The 14059-nt window shown below is 35.6% G+C and overlaps 2 protein-coding genes across 3 annotated transcripts in view; both read right to left on the reverse strand.

Moving 5' to 3' along the window:
- Positions 1 to 1906: 1906 nt before the first annotated feature.
- LOC144350059 (caspase-3-like) lies at positions 1907 to 9518 on the reverse strand. Its single transcript, XM_085496947.1, has 6 exons — positions 9314 to 9518; positions 8782 to 8911; positions 4562 to 4785; positions 3976 to 4206; positions 3601 to 3665; positions 1907 to 3259 (listed from the first exon to the last, which is right to left on the reverse strand). Exons 2-6 carry the CDS (start codon positions 8886 to 8888, stop codon positions 3080 to 3082), a joined length of 807 nt encoding a protein of 268 aa, XP_085353073.1. The 5' UTR covers positions 8889 to 8911; positions 9314 to 9518; the 3' UTR covers positions 1907 to 3079.
- A 518-nt stretch (positions 9519 to 10036) lies between these two features.
- Positions 10037 to 14059, reverse strand: part of LOC102808924 (NACHT domain- and WD repeat-containing protein 1-like) — a 46287-nt gene continuing 42264 nt past the window's right edge. For both annotated transcript variants that reach the window (XM_085496948.1, XM_085496949.1), the window contains 6 exons: positions 13824 to 13995; positions 12124 to 13704; positions 11792 to 11905; positions 11340 to 11512; positions 10925 to 11020; positions 10037 to 10759 (listed from right to left, as the gene is read on the reverse strand). In XM_085496948.1, the coding sequence (XP_085353074.1) occupies positions 10751 to 10759; positions 10925 to 11020; positions 11340 to 11512; positions 11792 to 11905; positions 12124 to 13704; positions 13824 to 13995 (2145 nt within the window). In that variant the 3' untranslated portion in view covers positions 10037 to 10750. The remainder of the gene's footprint in view (positions 10760 to 10924; positions 11021 to 11339; positions 11513 to 11791; positions 11906 to 12123; positions 13705 to 13823; positions 13996 to 14059) is intronic.

Consider the following 14059-nt stretch of genomic DNA (forward strand, 5'->3'; position numbering starts at 1 on the left):
CCGCTCAGAAAGAAAAGATAAAAAAACAAGCAACATGAAGCTAACTAAAACTAAAACTGAATAACTAACTAAAACTGGGCACCATATACGAAGTTCGCAAAAAAAAACATTTAGTCTTTAGAATCATTTTATTTTATTGCTAGGGCGTATTCTGCTGTTAAATTTATTATTTCCAACCGTTTTGCGATAGTAATTTCTAGATTGGAGGCAGCATTTACATTTCATTCAAAGTTGCGTTGAAATTACATTGATACAGTGTAACAATGTGGCACTGGTGATCTCTTACCGGTGTGTAACGTAGTCAAAATAAAAGGCATGATCATTTGAACACTGCTATTACAAGACTAGTAGAAGGGAAAAAAATTGGGCAAAAGTGTTCAAAAAAGTTGTTAGCTGTTGCCATGGTAGCGGTAGACCAGGGTTGTTTTTCCAATTAGTGATGGCACGACCTGCCTGTCAAGTATAAACAAAATCAGCCAAGACAAAAAAAAATTACAGAGCAGTTAAAAGCCGTTGCTGGTGAAAAGTTGCCCCAACGTCAGGGTTAATTTTCTCGGTAATGAAAATAGATATAAAAAACAGTAATTTTTGCCCACACTCAAGCTGAGTAGAATGAGCTACGTCCGTGCTGTTTTATCATAGAAATGTTTAGTGAGATACATTTGGCGCGAAGGTATTCACAAAATCTGTTTTTGGCTGTTGCCATGGAAACGGTGGGCCAGAATTTGTTTTCAGATTTTACAACCTAACTAGAGTAATGGTGTGACTTGCTTGCCAAGTTTGAACCAAATCGGCCCAGGCAAAAAAAAACAAAAAACAGTTAAAAAACCATTACTTGTGAACAGTTACCCAAACTTTGGTGTCAAGTTTATGGAAAATTAATGAAAAAAGATTCAAATAGTAACTTGTGCCCCCACTCAAGCTGAGTAGAATGAGCTATGTCTGAGGTGTTGTATCCTAAATTTGAAGGAGGAGATACATTTGGCGCGAAGCTATCCAAAAATCAGTTTTTTTGGCTGTTGCTATAGCAACGGTGGACCAACATTTTTTTCCCAATTTTTCCTAATAGTAGGATGAAGGTGTGATCTACCTGCCAAGTTTGAGCGAAATCGGCCAAGCCAAAAAAAAGGAATTAAATCGTGAAAAAACTGGAAATCACACACACAAAAGTTATTTTAAGTGCAGTCCTAGTGGAGCGGATCGCCAATACCATGTTCATTTGCATATCGACCGTGAAAATACCGAAAACATTATTCCATGGTTGATATGCAAATTAGTTTTAGTCAAAATAAGTGACTGCCTAAAAGTACCATCACTGTTGTTCAAATTTCATTTCACTCGGCAAGTATATTCATGTACCCCAAGCGTAAAATATGGTACTTCTAAATATTGTTTATTTCTACTCTGTTTGACCTCATTTGCATATGGGGTGTGGAAATACCAATTTTGATTTCAGGGACGAATCAAAATATACTGCAGTACATATGTAATAATATGAATACTTTTCACTGAAAATGTTTTTCCGCTAATTTATAAATTCCAGTGAAAATGCCAATTCCCTCATACTCTATTGAGACTTGACACACGATCCACGCGTAATGCTTGAAATCTTTTCAGCGAAAATAAATTAAGTGAAATTCTATGTGACTTCACGAGAGTTGGAAATAAACAAATTATATGACACCCATCCTTACCCCTCCATATACACTACATCCCCAAAACATCCTTTCACCAGTGTATTCTATTTGACTTCAGGAGAAATTGAAATAAACAAATTATATGACAACGAACGTAAACTGATTATAAATAAACTACCTCGTTTTTATGCCAACTTGAAGTTATTCATTGCCTACATCAGTAACTTCAAAATCTATGTTTCAATCCAAGGAATTTCACTTGCTAATAATTGCATGGGAGTGCCAGTCTTTTATTTTCTATTGTAATGTCAATTTCGTGCGATTACTAGGAACATGAAGCTGTAACCACAGACCGTCTAGGTGCTGTAACTAAATCCTGGTATAAGCACCGGTTAGGCAGGCTTGAACTATGCATGTGAAGCCAGCTGAAAGGTATATCCAATCCCATAGATTTATCATTGTTTGGGAACTATTTGCTGGAAATGCAACAAAAATCAATATAAAAATATTACCCAATATTTCAAGCCAAAAAACATAATGCTCTCTAAAGAAATTGCTCCATAAATGCAATTTACAGTTTCTTATATCAACTTTTCATCAGTTTATGAAATCCGACATCTTGATTATTTAGCAAAGGATTGTAGGTAAAGTGTGACATCATATCCACTGTTGTGATCTATAATACGAGAAATACTGATGTGAATTAGTTAAAATGTTCGATGTGCATATTACTCATGTATATGATTTATAATAATGGAAGTTATTATAGTACAAATAAAGATAAAGTGAAGATATTGTCAAAAACGTAAAACAATTTAAATCGTTAGTTTAGTCGTTAAAAATAGAATGAAACTTTTTGTGTTGTCAACAGAACATCAATAAATTTGTACAATATAAGGAAATTTTATTATTTGGTAGAAAAACACAAATATGCATATTTTCACTTATGTTGCCATGACAACCATTTTTATGCATAATTGGCACCGATACATGTATGCTACCATGTTCTAAACTTTCAGCCATAAGTTCAACTTTTGTAATTTAAAGATAAACTCATTTTCTCAACAGAAGAATAGTGGTATTTCTTTAGTCTTTCAAAATAATCAAAACATAAACAATATCAAATTCGAAACTGGTCGAGAACATTTACCAAATAAACTGTATTAATATTTTATTATCAATTATAAATTTAAACAGAACTAATGAACATACATGCATTTATATGATATTTTGCCAGGAAGGCAATTTAGTCACTACCTAACATCTAACTTTGATGGTAGGAAAGACTTGACGCAGAATAGCAAGTGTTTCGCTTTGGTCTCGCATTGTTTGTTATTCAAATTGAGTGTATCATGAAGAAGTGTATAATATTTTTCAAAGTCTAAATGTAAATATTGTCCATTCAAAGTTTTTTGATTGATACATTTCCATTTCTGGCACATTTAGCCTCCTTTTAAACGCATTACCACAAATAACGTGCTCTCATTTTGTATATTGTAATCACTTAAATGTTCTCCAAGGCCATATGCAAGTTGCTTTGTACCACATATAACAAGCAACTCTTCACAGTGTATTCCAACGGCCTTACTTATTTTATCCATAAGCTCGTCAATGGTTGCATCCTGAAATCAATTGAAGGTGATATAAGTCATTAACAACACACAGACTTGTGAAAAATTACTGACGGAGATTAGTGATAGTTTGGAACATGCATAGAATGTGTAACTTCTAACACTACACTATACACTTATATAGCACACACAGTTTCTTCAAAATGACCATGAAAAATATTAACCAATCAAATATATCACAGATAAACCACTAAATGCCGTAATAAACACACTGTGCCTTCTGAATTGAATTGAACTGTGCCATTGAGAATTCGATTTGACAACAACATTTACTATGTATATCTTATTAGCGTTCATACAGGCGAGCTACAAGTTTAATTAGTATGACGTACCTTAGTAATGTCTATAACTGTAGTTTTATTATTTAGGTCTTTAACGAACAGTTGCCACATAGCCCCTGTGGAGAAATCAACCAGGTATCATACATCTTCTGCACAGTGCTACTAACATAGTGCACATACTAGTTATGGTATATGTATTGCAATTGTTACTGGGCTAATATTATAAATATTAATTTCCCTGATAAAAAAAATAACATGTATCATTTCCAGGAGCAGTTATATATATACTTCCCAAACGAATGTACCATTGCATATAGATGTCAATCGAATACACACTCAGAATTCAGTCACCAACAACACGCTTCAAATGGTCTGCTCCTGAACAAAAATATATAAACGATATGTCCTCAAATGGCATAGACTTACTTTTTTGGTGAAAGAATAATCGTTTTGTCAATGTAGTATTCATTGAAGGAACTTGTTTCTTTTTATCATATTTTTTCTGTTTGTTACTGGTCTCGTACAGTGAAGCTACACGGTTGGTCACAATGGTCAGCATATCTTGCATGGACCTAGTTTCACTGTACTTCTGTAACACGTGACATAGGGACTGAATGAACCACGAACCGTGTACTGGGTCTCTCCATGAGTAGTAGCCTGGAGAATAAAAAGAATGTGACGTATGGTGTATTTAATATTAAATGTGACTTCTTATGTAGATCACGAGTTAAAATTGTCTAGATATTGCATATAATGCATAAACGTAAACCCCATTGTCAAAAACAAATAACACAAAAACAATTCAAAAACAAAGTCAAAAAACAATTGATATGTTTTTTATTGTTCTTCTTTTTTTAATATTTGACAATATTACCAACTCTTATATGATATGAACTGTTCGGTTTGTACATAAATTGTAATGGAATAAATCACAATATTGAACAATAATCCGTATTAATGAGTTATGTTAATATATTTAAATCCAAATCTATAATATAAGAACACAATTTACTTTGCTTTATAGTTGCCACCATGTCAGCTTTACTCAAGTCGGTGTGTTCATCCACGTCAAATGCCAGCTTGTCGAATGTTGTTTTCAGACTGTGTGCATCCACTTCCGTTCCGTTACGCTGTTCCATATTTTCGAAATTTTTGTTATTGATGATTATTGCGCATCCCCTCCGTGGGTGTTCCATGTTGTAATTACATATGGTATCTACTTCATCGCTACAAGCACTGTTATTAAAACATAACAAATCACAATGAATATCATATCATATGATATATTGTCATCATAATCTTTCCTTTGTGTGTACAAGTATAACCCTCGATTGTAGCGAGAAGGGTTTGATGACGTTTTGATTAAAGCATTCTCTGTCTATTGTCTCATTCAGAACCGTAATTTAGCGTATATATTTCAAAAGCCTAAGTATAGAGGAATAAGTTCGCACAAACTGGAGAGTCAATGTTTATGTAATCACAAAAATGGAAAACCTTGTAAAATGACTAAGTCCGCGATTGCGAGAGTACAGTGCAGAATTACCGGGTGAAATTTGCGCAAGGCATTGTCTGTAATCAAGTCCATTGAAATGCGTCTCTGATTTGTTTTTTGTTCCCTAATTGTTTCATACTTGGCACCTTTAACAGACTATTATTCTGTGACAAAACATTTCCTTATAAAACCCAGACATATTTCACACAACTATTGTCTTGTGAACGTTAAGTGCGAATTTGAATGTCCTTGTCCGAGCGCAACTGATTTGGCGGCGGTCCCAATGAGTTGTGAGTCCCAAAAACGCGAAAAACAGTTTTGAATAATGAAACACTGTAGATTTGCTGCATAATTATAGATATACAATAAAAATGGCCAAAAATATTAACCACTGATATCATAGAATAATTTCAAGCTCGAGCGTGAAAAATGAAGAAAACTGCTGGCACTTGAGTCTGTACTCCAGGAACGTTCGGGTTTCCATTGTTATGCACATGAACAACGAGGGATAATCCTCTGACAAACATTACTATCCCACTGTATACGCTGACAGTTTACAAACAAGCTAATCCTTCAAGTGTCTCTGATAATGTTTGAAAAACAGTCCCTTCTTTAATTATTGCTCGTGAATTATTGTTGAAAAAATACAAAATGCTGGGTAAATATATATCAGTTACGGAATAACCCGTAGAGCTTACAGTAGATAACAGAGCGATTACCAATTTCGTTATGCAAAATTAGTATGAAGATTACATTTTTCACTGTTTTTGACACTACTATATCGATGTCACGTTCTTCCTTCGTCATTAGCGAGTATAATTTGTAATGACTAAATTTATTACTTTAAACTCCAAAAAAACGTGTATATTATTTTGTAAGAGAAAAAACGCAAAGCTGTGTGAATGGATTGAAACCACTGCTGAGGATAGAAACTAAAACGGCAGTGTCAACGGAAAATTAGATGGGCACACGCTCTCTGTGTAAACGGAAACGATTACTTTGTTTATTTGGCTGATGTCGATGAGCAACAGATTTTCTATATCATATATATCGTTGTCGTAATAGGTCAAGTAGTCGTAAAATTTTTCGCGTGGATGTGGATAGTTCAACCTCATCGTCATTTTCGAACCATTCTGCATCACTCAGTGGCAGATTTCAGTTTTCTTTGCCTCGTCTGTCAATGCTTTTTTTCTTTTCCTCGCCATTGCGTTAGAAAAAATGGTATTAGTAAAATGGAATATTGACTTGGAAAATAAAACGATTTTAAAGAAAGTTGCGCAAAGTTACAGTACTCATTTCGCACAACCTCCCACCCGCTTCCGCTTTTCAATCGCCTTTTTTTTCTCGCTTTTGGGACCGCTTGTTGAATTCAGCCGGACAATTTCCGCTTGATTTTCGACCGCGCAAACCCCAACAATTTCCGAGGTTCACATTGTTTTATAAGTGTCTTTCTGTTTTTTATAGATATTGAACAGCCGACAAAGGTTCAAATACGTTTTGTTTTAACTATCTATAATTATATGCACGCAATCCGACCATTTGACCTCGATTTGTCTTGGAATAAATATTTTATTTTAAACAATATTCTGACGTGAAATACAAAATGTATTTCAACACAAGTACGAAATACTTGTCTGGGTTTTCTCTCCTGATTGAGTCTTCGTTATGTGTTTTGTATAATTATTGTTGTTTTCCTCCGAGGCGAAGACAAACTGAAGGACCATGAAGCTAGATAGCAGTTCCATGCGTGGGCTGAATGAAAGAAAATAGCCTAAAATAAAACCTAATATAGTACACCTTTGTGTATTTGTTAAATTTACCTATGTTTGTCATGACAGTATGTTTGTAAATATCTAGAAAAATATCGTCTTTCGTTGATGATTTTGATTGTTTGGAAAGTCTGTCGACCGTGTCCCAATAATTTGTTTGGAATATCGATCCCCGTTGGTTTCTTCATACTGAGTTTAGGACGGGCGTCGATCCCGACGTCCTGGAGAGGACAAGCATTGACCATAATTCATGGGGATCATGTCCCGTAATTTGTGGGCTGAAACCCCAAATAATTAAGTATTATTATTGTATAATATGTATTTTATTTTACATCGCAAAACTACAACAGAGCTAGAGCTGTTCGTGGTGTCGATTCACATAGTTGTTTGTGCTGTGACAGGCTTCAAAATTATTCACTGAAAAACATCGGTATATTTTGACAAACGGATGGGATTTGACCTCTGTTCAAAGAGAAAAGAAATGGCCTGAGATACATTAGAGTCAACGGCGAATCAGTTTTTTTGCAAGTTGTGAAATAAAGTAAACCGAGTAGGGTCGATTATTTTCAGCCCCGTGTGAATAACTAAATTTTACACGGTTTTTTTTGAAGCCCAATAAATTATTCATACATGTCAAGCTCTGTTCGATTTTTTCAGGGCATGTGGCAGTTTTTAGTCGAAATAATTTTTCAGTGGGAATAGTTTTACGGTACGTATAGACCGAGCTCATTCACTGATCGTGACTTAATTTTGAAAATTTGATGTCAAATTTTACCTTACTTGTGGACCGACGTGGTATTGGTATCGTTATTTTTGAAATAAATCATTAACATTTCCTCGTTTCTCTGCTTTGTCAAAAGGAGTTACCTATGTGTTTTTTCACGTAACTGTCTCATTAAAATAAAATATTACATCTAGAACAAACACCCAACATACGTAACAAGAGGTCCCAGTTCAGTTGCTTCCACGCTACAAGTGTCATACAGCTTATAGATTTGAAGTGTCGTTCAGAATCTAATAATAGTTAAAGCGCGGTAGTCGTCGCGCTGCGCATGTGCGAGATATATGGGTCTCATATAAACAAAGATGGCGACTTTGACTGAAACTGAGACGTTTCCAAGCTTTAATTATGTAATTTTCATGTTATTGGAAGGTATCGAATGAGTCACCAGCGGTAATCAGTGCAAGTCGCGCCCAGGTCAAACCTCATACTTGTGATTTCCATTTGAAGAGCGGTTGTATGTTCAGACTTCACTATCAAAACCACCATTTCGACCACTTATGTGCCAGTGATCAGTGTTTGGATGAGCGGTCGGTGTTTTCAATGAGCGAGCGAGCGAAAGAAACGCGATTATAACGTGGAAGGTTGGCTGAAATGAGTACTGTATGACCATGTTTCTCTGACGAAGTCTCGACTGGAAATAATGCTGATAATGGACGTTAGATAAACAAGGATTGTTTACGTCAGGAAGCTTATCACCCGTTATATCAGAATCGTCAACAACAGAGTATGCAGATAAGATGTTATCATTTAAACCCTCCCAAAGATAAACATTATGCAAATATCCACGAATCGGCAGCTGTAGTATTTTCTGCTAGCGTTTTAAAACACTAATTTGAGCAACGTTATTTCGCAATTTCGATCTTTTGAAAACCCGGGATGATGTATCAAGGACTAAAGTAACCGTTTTTTTTCAATTTTTGAAAAATCAAGAAAGAAGTAAAAATTTCCCTTCACGCTACTTTAATGTAAGTGCATTGATGTATGTCAATATATTGCACCGCACCACACTACATCACATATTTTGCAATTTTTCACATTGTTTTTGTTGCCTAAAAATGCCATAAAACGGACATACGGCCAATCACTATTATAAGATACTAGCAAGTCCCCCCCCCCCCAGGAATGAAAAAAGTATGCCTACTTTAAAAGAACTAAAACAATATATTTATGATCTTTAGCATTTTTACCAATTTTGATTCTCAGTCTTGTCTGGTTTACGTCGTTGACTGTCGACCACATTGTTGCGCTTTTTAGAAATACCCCTTACTGGAACTGTATCTGTCACCGTTTCCATGGTGACCAAACGCCCGTGACGATCTGGAATATATATATATATTATTGTTATTGTTATTGTAATCAAGGGTCCAAGGGTCAATCTGGAGTTTCAGTACGTGTTCACATTGAAAGGGGTGAATTAGTCGTCATTTAATCTAAAACGTCCGCTCGTACTTTATCATACATGGGGTCTATATGGCTTATTACAAAATGAATATTGATAAATATCCCAGTTAGTTCACTATTTGTACTGTACTTGCTGGCTTTGAAACCAAAACAGTTATCGGACTCATGCCTCAGCGAGACATGCATGACTACAATTCGAATTAATAGTGGGTAATAACCCGGGAAATCCCCTCTGACACTGACTTACAAAGAAATCCTGGGAATAATGTAAATGGCAATGTAACTTTCATATTTGCTCAGCTTCCCAAAACTACATACCTTATTTATGTCAGCAACGTAATCGGTCTGTGTATGGTAGCGTAAAAGCACGAAAACGCTCTACACCGTATGTGTGTGTTATACAGCGTCGAAGTGAGACGTGAATGATGTCATATGGGTAATTTTGATCACATGACCAATGACTTGTAATACCACCGCGGCAACAACCTGGACGAAACAAAAATCAATAAACCCACACATTGACGTGTAATTATATTTGAATTGATCGCTTGGTGGCGCTATACCCTTTGAGTTGCACTCACGGTGGTGACAAATAGTTAGGTACTTTTAAATCATTGTATGTGGCCGTTTTATGTTTACCACCATGCGGATAGTGCTGCGTGTGTTGTTGAAAAGAAAATACGCAATAAAGACCATGGTTGTTGAATAATAAATATGAAATATGTAACACTATTAGCTACAACGTTTACACTATTAATGTATTTTGATGTTCCCTATTGTAATGTATCTGTTAAATCGCATTTCGTGTAAAGAAACTATGAATTGTACAACGTAGAATTAAACATGGTCTTATGCCCTCGATAAATCCTATTCCACTAGTCATAGCAAATATACTATATTACGAACTTCTTCGCATGCTGCATAGTAAATGCACTTTTTTTCACACGGTAATATGTGTTTTTTTATAAATACTGTTGTGCATTAAACATTATCTAGTTTCCATCACGTAACACATTAAAAAAAAATGCGCACAAAAGAATATATTATTAGTAAGGACAGAATTTAATGTCAAAATAACGATGACAAGTAAAATGTGAAGTTCATGATGTAAGTTCACTTTGCATTAATTTAATGAGCCAAGCTACACTTTAAATAGTAACAGAGTTAACAGTAAATCGAGTATTATAACCAACATACATTGTACAATAAGAAACAGCTAAAAAAATCTCCCACGGTATTGGAGGTGTGGAGTGTTTTCTGAGATGTTGTATTGGGGTATGACTTTAGCTGTTGTTAATTTAAGTTCTTGAGATATAATGATTTCCAATTGTTTACTTTATAAAAGCGTCATGTAACGTATAGAACGCGTGTAAACTATTTTGTTTTCAACACTGAATTTGTACAGTGAGTATAATGGTCCCACACCTGCAGGTTTAATGTAATTACTTGTAATTAGATTATATAATGAAACATTCAATGCAGAGTAGTCTGACATTAAAAAGTTAAAACGAGCATTTTGAAACATGTATTCAATTAAGTAATTTAAATTTTAGCAAATCCGAGAATAGATTATTCACAGACGGAGAATTCTTTTTTTAAGATGTGAGAAACACAATATTGCATATTACAGGTCAACCATAAAGGTAAGCATCTCTTCGCTATTCCAAGTAAGTCATTTATTCTCGGAACCTTGAATCGTCAGTCGAATTGAGTAGCCACGCCTTGTTATCTTCTGTTTTCAGCGTTGTTCGTCTCTTAGAATGCCTTTATTGGGTAAAGAAAAGTAGAATACGAAAGTATAGTGATGTTTGAATGTTTATAATTACAATAAATATCCATAAACATTGAGAAAACCCATCAGAACTACAATGTCTGATACGAAAAGTGCAGTCAAAATTTCATTCAGATATTTATTTTATCTACACTTACCGGAATGTTCTTACCAACAAGCCGAAGAGACACCAACTCTCCATCAATTATTGCAGACACAACTCGTCCCGAACCTGACAGTATACATTTGTCTATCTGTAATCAGTACACGTAACGTATGATTAGAAAAAAATATTATAAACTACACATTACCAGAGAAAAGCACCATATAGTCAATTGTGTACGTGCTCGACATGTCCCACAAGATCATCCGCTGGCTAAGCAAATATTAACAAAATAAACATGCATAATCGTAAACAGGAATATTGTTTCCTGGTTAAAAAAAGCCATAGAGAAATGTGATTGAACAAATGGCAACTTCAAAATCATTCATTCGGCAATTTATTTGTATTTGGAGGACAAGGTAGTGTGCATGTCACAGTTCTTTGAAATCGGTATTCACTCAGGTACGTACCCGGTTGTCAAAAGTAAAGCTGGTAATGACTTCTCCTTGATCCACGTCTAATAACATAACTGATTTCTTTACTCTATCCTCTGACGAAAGAAGGACATGGCTGCCCTTCTCTGCATCAACAATCACACAATTGTGCATTGCAGTTGGCATCTTCCAGCTTTGAATTAGTTGTCCTGGAGAGCGAAGAAGTAATGTTAACTGTGTAACAAGTATAATTCCAAGATACACAAGCAAAACTATTTATATTTTTCATTACGGTCGTATATCAAAAAATCAATCATCAGAGATGCTCTTTGATGGTCATCAATGATTCCAATATACACCTTTCGATATACCGTTCTGCAATCTAAGATGAAAGACGTACACAAAGTTAAGGGACGTGTATCCACTAATGTGAATGTTGTACTCTCTTGACAATACAATGCGAGATATATTTACGATTCCAAGCATACCTTTTTCAATTGACCATACGTTCCATAACTCATTGTTTGATGTAACTATCTTGTTGTTTTCTCCGATGAAGCCTTTTACTTTCTCAGTGCTTGGTATAACATAACATATCGCTTCTGGAAAACATAAATAATTGATGTCATACTATATAACAAGACATTAAACAAAGTATGAGGGATGCATTGTTTGTTGTTGTGATTACCATTGTTAATGTAATTTTCCCGGGATCTGAAATGTACAAATATTACCAGTCATTATCAACACAATCATTTGGAAACTTTCATATTGACTTTGACATGTATCAAAATAAAAATATATAGTTTTCCAGTCTCACCTTTTATTATTTCTATCACAGAATTCATCTTAATGTCTCGTTCACCATCGTTTGCATGAATTGAACAAGGTGTGTTTACGACCATGTATCTACCATCTGCTGACAGTATGTATTCAATGTCAGACGTCTTTGTCGTGGTGGTAATACGGAACAGCACTTTTCTTTCTGCAATGCTCCATATTTGTAATCCATGAGAGTGAAAGTGAAGGACAGCTGTGGTTCCATGCCGATTGGTTGTCATTTGATAACAGTTCTCATTTGTGTTTGGAGAAAGACATTCGATCAGCTCTCCATTTTCAACACCGAACAGAAGAATATCTCTCTCAAAAGGGCTCCCTGCAAGGATCTCTCTGCCTTCACTGACAAGAGCACAGAAGAGATACTGTGAGGTCTTGCCTTCTCCGCATTTGTGATAATTACTCCAATTATCAAATTTTACAACACTGAGTGTCTTCTCGTCACCATCACCGATTCTGCAACATCCCTTGCTTGAATCTAGACAATGTAGAAGATTTCGTCCAGAGTTGTCAAAGGGTATATTGTCAGCTGTGTAACTTCTTTCCGGTACTCCGGTATTTAAAGACCAGATACTGTAGCGTACACAATTCTCATCTACTACAGATATTGTAGCAAACTCACTCTGATTTGATGATTTATAAAAATTTTGAATTTGGACGAATTTCTCACTTGGACTGCCTAATTTTGAAATGTTCGTATTGTCCATGGTGTCTCTCTGTCGTGTTGAATCCCACACTCTCACACTATGGTCGTCATAGCAGCTTGCAATGAGAATGTGCCCTTGTGTGGACACCACAGATCGAACTTTGAATCCGGGAAGTATTTGTAATTGGTCTGCAGTTTCCATATTCCACATTATTGCGTTGTTTGAAGTCATCCCTATGAAGTACGGACCAGCAAGCGATCTGCACAATCTGTTGTAAATTGGCGGATCTTCGTTAACAGCATCAAGAAAAACACTTTTCAGCATGACATCATTTCTAACGTCATACAGCAACAGTTTATTGGACGGTTTAGATGTAAACAGGATATCCCCATTTTGTGTACTGGTCAACAAACGTATTCCCTCATCATCATCTTCTTTGAATATTCTCGCCCTCCTCACTAGCGCAAGTTGGTTGCCTGTGTCTGCAATTGTAAATAATTTATGCGATGGGTCTTTGAATGCCACGAGCTCATCAGTCACGCCAAACATAGTTTCAGAGTACACAGTCGGTGCATTTCCCAACTCTGATGCGACATCACCTTCGATAATCTGAGGCTCAGAGCTAACTTCAAAATCTATCATTTTTACATAACCAAACCCTACAATGAAAGCTTTTGACTTCACACAGAAGATGTTTGTTGGACGGCTTAGGTCCTCTGTTGAATCTTTCGCAATTTCATTAATTAATTCACCATTCTGGAATCGGTAAATACAACATCCCATGGCAGTGGTAGCCACAATGTACTTCTCGTTGTCACAAAACTGTATGTCATCAATGTCTTCCCCGACTTCTTCAATGCTACGCTCCAGGAGTCCGTCACTGATTCTCCAGATGTTTATGTTACCATCATAACCAGCTGCAAACGTGAAAAGAGACATCTTTATTTATATTTACATTAAAATAGAATGTCCACATGAAATATTTGTAAAAGTGGGATATAGGTTGTCAGATTTACATATGATGCAATCACTATACCTGTGACAGCAAACTCTCCATTCATTGAGATCCTTAAAGCTGATACCTTCTCTGTATGTCCAGTCATGGTATGAACCAGGGGACCACCAGGTCGTGTTAGACATATATGTGATGGTAACAAATAGCGGAAAGAATTTCCCTTCCTAGCTTCCTCTAACAACCCTGTAGAGTCCTAGAATGGAATATAGAATAACTAAGTAAGTAAGATAACGGAGTCTCCAGTTTATTAAGCCTTT

This window comes from Saccoglossus kowalevskii, chromosome 3, assembly GCF_978046115.1.
Source record: "Saccoglossus kowalevskii chromosome 3, keSacKowa6.1, whole genome shotgun sequence".
Taxonomy (NCBI): Eukaryota; Metazoa; Hemichordata; class Enteropneusta; family Harrimaniidae; genus Saccoglossus; species Saccoglossus kowalevskii.

What these genes read in the sequence shown, in the direction of transcription:
- LOC144350059 (XM_085496947.1), bottom strand. Translation starts at nt 8,888, where the DNA reads ATGGAAACGGTGACAGATACAGTTCCAGTAAGGGGTATTTCTAAAAAG. An exon ending in ATTATTCTTTCACCAAAAAA is followed by an intron (nt 3,666 to 3,975) that starts GTAAGTCTATGC and finishes ATTTCTCCACAG; the next exon opens with GGGCTATGTGGCAACTGTTC. An exon ending in CAGTTATAGACATTACTAAG is followed by an intron (nt 3,260 to 3,600) that starts GTACGTCATACT and finishes AATTGATTTCAG; the next exon opens with GATGCAACCATTGACGAGCT.